At 50.1% G+C, this 5,000-nt stretch overlaps 1 protein-coding gene across 1 annotated transcript in view; it reads right to left on the bottom strand.

Moving 5' to 3' along the window:
- LOC124033063 (extracellular matrix organizing protein FRAS1-like) overlaps window positions 1–5,000 on the bottom strand; it is a 251,653-nt gene that overhangs the window by 49,911 nt on the left and 196,742 nt on the right. The window contains 4 exon segments of the mRNA XM_046344986.1: window positions 1,550–1,796; window positions 2,462–2,630; window positions 3,171–3,330; window positions 3,675–3,825. Coding sequence (XP_046200942.1) covers window positions 1,550–1,796; window positions 2,462–2,630; window positions 3,171–3,330; window positions 3,675–3,825 — 727 coding nt within the window.

Here is a 5,000-nt window from a genome sequence, read left to right as displayed (position 1 = left end):
ACAGACTGTTTTTACCTTGTCAGCTCAGTGATTTGATCTTGCAAACTTTCGGTTACAAGTCCAAAGCGCTAACCACTAAGCTACCTGCCACACCCGGGATGGTGGTCTGAATGACTGGACTATCACTGCACTAAGCTACCTGCCACACCCTGGATGAAGGACTGGACTATCACTGCACGAAGCTACCTGCCACACCCTGGATGAAGGACTGGACTATCACTGCACGAAGCTACCTGCCACACCCTGGACTATCACTGCACTAAGCTACCTGCCACACCCTGGATGAAGGACTGGACTATCACTGCACTAAGCTACCTGCCACACCCTGGATGAAGGACTGGACTATCACTGCACTAAGCTACCTGCCACACCCTGGATGAAGGACTGGACTATCACTGCACTAAGCTACCTGCCACACCCTGGATGAAGGACTGGACTATCACTGCACTAAGCTACCTGCCACACCCTGGATGAAGGACTGGACTATCACTGCACGAAGCAGCACTACTGGAAGGCGCAGGTCAAATCAAATCAAAATGTATCGGTCACATGGTTAGCAGATGTTATTGGTCACATACACATGGTTAGCAGATGTTATTGGTCACATACACATGGTTAGCAGATGTTATTGGTCACATACACATGGTTAGCAGATGTTATTGGTCACATACACATGGTTAGCAGATGTTATTGGTCACATACACATGGTTAGCAGATGTTATTGGTCACATACACATGGTTAGTAGATGTTATTGGTCACATGGTTAGTAGATGTTATTGGTCACATGGTTAGCAGATGTTATTGGTCACATACACATGGTTAGCAGATGTTATTGGTCACATGGTTAGCAGATGTTATTGGTCACATACACATGGTTAGCAAATGTTATCGGTCACATGGTTAGCAGATGTAATTGGTCATATACACATGGTTAGTAGATGTCAATGCGAGTTTAGCGAAATGCTTATCTTTGTTTGAGTGATAGGCTACTAGCAGTCTCCTCCTCAATTACCTCTTGATGGGGTCAGGGTCAGTGTTGGGGTCAGGGACGGAGTCAGGGTTGGGTCATGGTCAGGGTCAGGTTTGGGGTCAGGGACAGAGTCAGGGTCAGGGACGGGGTCAGGGTTGGCGTCAGGGTTGGGGTCAGGGTTGAAGTCAGGGACAGAGTCAGGGATGGAATCAGGGTCAGGTTTGGGGTCAGGTTTGGGGTCAGGGTCAGAGTCAGGGTTGGGGTCAGGGACAGAGTCAGGGATGGAATCAGGGTCAGGTTTGGGGTCAGGGTTGAGGTCAGGGACAGAGTCAGGGTTGGGGTCAGGGACAGAGTCAGGGTTAGGGTCAGGGTTGAGGTCAGGGACAGAGTCAGGGTTGGGGTCAGGGTGGAGGTCAGGGTTGGGGTCAGGTTTGGGGATAGGGACAGAGTCAGGGTTGGTGTCAGGGTTGAGGTCAGAGACAGAGTCAGGGTGGAGGTCAGGGTTGGGGTCAGGGTTGAGGCCAGGGACAGAGTCAGGTTTGGGGTAGGGTTAATGATAGTGTAATGGTTACTAATACCTTTCCTCTCTATAGGGGCATGTATAAACCCGGTACTCTCGTTGACGTGGTAGGTCTTCTTGTCAAACTGCAGTGTGGGTTCGTCCTCTGTGTCGTTGATGTTGATGCTGGCGCGGGTCACCTGACCCAGGAGGGCGTAGACGGGCATGCTCAGCTCCATCTGGAAACTCTCCACACCTTCAAACACCTTGTCATCCTGGATCTCTACGGTACACACCTTGGTGTCCTCCCGCTCGTCAAACTGGACCTGGGGGGGGGGGGGGGGGGTTTAGAGATGTTGTTACAGATGTAGTACAAATATGAGAAGAGAAGAGGCGAGGCGAGGCGAGGAGAGACGAGGCGAACAGAGGAGAGGAGAGGAGAGAAGAGAGAGAGGCGAGGAGAGGAGAGACGAGGAGAGGCGAGGGGGAGAACAGAGAAGAGGCGAGGCGAGGGGGAGAGAAGAGAAGAGGCGAGGTGAGGCGAGGGGGGAGAACAGAGAAGAGGCGAGGCGAGGGGGAGAGAGAAGAGAAGAGGCGAGGTGAGGCGAGGGGGGAGAACAGAGAAGAGGCGAGGCGAGGAAAGAAGAGAAGAGGCGAGGTGAGGAGAGACGAGGCGAACAGAGGAGAGGAGAGGCGAGGAGAGGAGAGGAGAGACGAGGAGAGGAGAGGCGAGGAGAGGAGAGGAGAGGAGAGGAGAGACGAGGCGAACAGAGAAGAGGAGAGGGAGGAGAGGAGAGACGAGGAGAGGAGAGGAGAGGAGAGGAGAGGAGAGACGAGGCGAACAGAGAAGAGGAGAGGGGAGGAGAGGAGAGGCGAGGAGAGGCGAGGAGAGGAGAGAGTATTCCAACAACTGTTTCCCAGGCTTTGCCTCAAAAAGAGAATATGTTGTCACTAATTAACTTGCCTTGTTAAATAAATCAAATAACAGTACCTGCCCAGCGTACTCCACGTAGTCGTGCTGTCCGGGGAGAGAACCCACACTGGAGGTAGAGGTGGCAGTGCCCTGCTCCGTACGACACAGCACGATGGCATACTGGTTCAGGTTACCCGTCCTCTTCACTGTGACCGACACCATGCCAGCCTTCTCACTCACATTGTAGCTGTGAGGGGCACAGAGGGCATCACAGGGCATCACAGGGCATCACAGGGCATCACAGGGCATCAGAGGGCATCACAGGGCATCACAGGGCATCACAGGGCATCACAGGGCATCAGTTACATAAAGACAGACATACAGCAACACGATAATAGCTGGGAGATGGGAGTCTGAACCATACACGGGTCTATGGGAGTCTGATCCATACACGGGTCTATGGGAGTCTGATCCATACATGGGTCTATGGGAGTCTGATACATACATGGGTCTATGGGAGTCTGATCCATACATGGGTCTATGGGAGTCTGATCCATACATGGGTCTATGGGAGTCTGATACATACACGGGTCTATGGGAGTCTGATACATACACGGGTCTATGTGAGTCTGAACCATACACGGGTCTATGGGAGTCTGATCCATACAGCGGTCTATGGGAGTCTGATCCATACAGCGGTCTATGGGAGTCTGATCCATACACGGGTCTATGGGAGTCTGATGACACGCTGGGCACTACTTGTTACAGCAGGCTGTGCCTCTCTCACCTCCGGTGTTGGAAGCTGACGAGGGACCACTGGATATGGAACAGGTTATCAGAGACAATGTTGGGCTTGCCGTCCTTCACCAGGAACTTAAAGTTGTCCACGGTCTCTGTCACGCTCTCTTCAAAGAGCACGTAGCGGATCAAGCCCAGGTTAACGTCAGCTGGAGGGGGAAGGGGGGCCAAGTTAACACAATGTTAAAAACAACGTAGACCAACGTTAGCACATGGATAGCACAGCATAGACCCAAGGTTAGCACAACATAGACCCAACGTTAGCACAACATAGACCCAACGTTAGCACAACATAACGTAATTGTAACTGTAATCTGAAACCCTCTTCAATAGTCTCACTCAATACTAAATACTACCCCCCCACCAACACACACACACACACACACACACACACACACACACACACACACACACACACACACACACACACACACACACACACACACACACACACACACACACACACACACACACACACACACACACACACCACCTTGTGTGAAGGTGGTGATGGGAGCGCCAGGTTTCAGTTTGCTCTCCAGGAAGCCGTGTTTAGGCTCTGCTGTGACCTCATAGACCAGCTGACCATCATCTGTGTCTGGGTCCATGGTCAACAGCTCCTTCTTACTGATCAGGTTGGTGGCCTGCAACATCAATCAATCAATCAGACAGTCAGTCAGTCAGTCAGTAAATCAATCAACCAACCAACCAGACTGTCAGTCAGTCAGTCAGTCGATCAGACAGTCAGTCAGTCAGTCAGTCAGTCAGTCAGTAAATCAATCATCCAACCAGACAGTCAGTCAGTCAGTCAGTAAATCAATCAACCAACCAACCAGACTGTCAGTCAGTCAGTCAGTCGATCAGACAGTCAGTCAGTCAGTCAGTCAGTCAGTCAGTCAGTCAGTCAGTCAGTAAATCAATCATCCAACCAGACAGTCAGACAGTCAGTAAATCAATCATCCAACCAGACAGTCAGTCAGTCAGTAAATCAATCATCCAACCAGACAGTCAGTCCGTCAGTCAATCAGACAGTCAGTAAATCAATCATCCAACCAGACAGTCAGTCAGTCAGTAAATCAATCATCCAACCAGACAGTCAGTCAGTCAGTAAATCAATCAACCAACCAACCAGACTGTCAGTCAGTCAGTCAGTCGATCAGACAGTCAGTCAGTCAGTCAGTCAGTCAGTCAGTAAATCAATCATCCAACCAGACAGTCAGACAGTCAGTAAATCAATCATCCAACCAGACAGTCAGTCAGTCAAAATCAATCATCCAACCAGACAGTCAGTCCGTCAGTCAATCAATCAGTAAATCAATCATCCAACCAGACAGTCAGTCAGTCAGTAAATCAATCATCCAACCAGACAGTCAGTCCGTCAGTCAATCAGACAGTCAGTAAATCAATCATCCAACCAGACAGTCAGTCAGTCAGTAAATCAATCATCCAACCAGACAGTCAGTCCGTCAGTCAATCAGACAGTCAGTAAATCAATCATCCAACCAGACAGTCAGACAGTCAGTAAATCAATCATCCAACCAGACAGTCAGTCAGTCAGTAAATCAATCATCCAACCAGTCAGTCAGTCAGTCAGTAAATCAATCATCCAACCAGACAGTCAGTCCGTCAGTCAATCAATCATCCAACCAGACAGTCAGTCAGTCAGTAAATCAATCAACCAACCAGACAGTCAGTCAGACAGTCAGTCAGTCAGTAAATCAATCAATCAACCAACCAACCAACCAGACAGTCAGTCAGACACTCAGTCAGTCAGACAGTCAGTAAATCAATCAACCAACCAGACAGTCAGTCAGACAGT

Source organism: Oncorhynchus gorbuscha, linkage group LG04 (genome assembly GCF_021184085.1).
Source record: "Oncorhynchus gorbuscha isolate QuinsamMale2020 ecotype Even-year linkage group LG04, OgorEven_v1.0, whole genome shotgun sequence".
NCBI lineage: Eukaryota > Metazoa > Chordata > Actinopteri > Salmoniformes > Salmonidae > Oncorhynchus > Oncorhynchus gorbuscha.
This window is presented reverse-complemented; position numbering and strand designations above follow the sequence as displayed.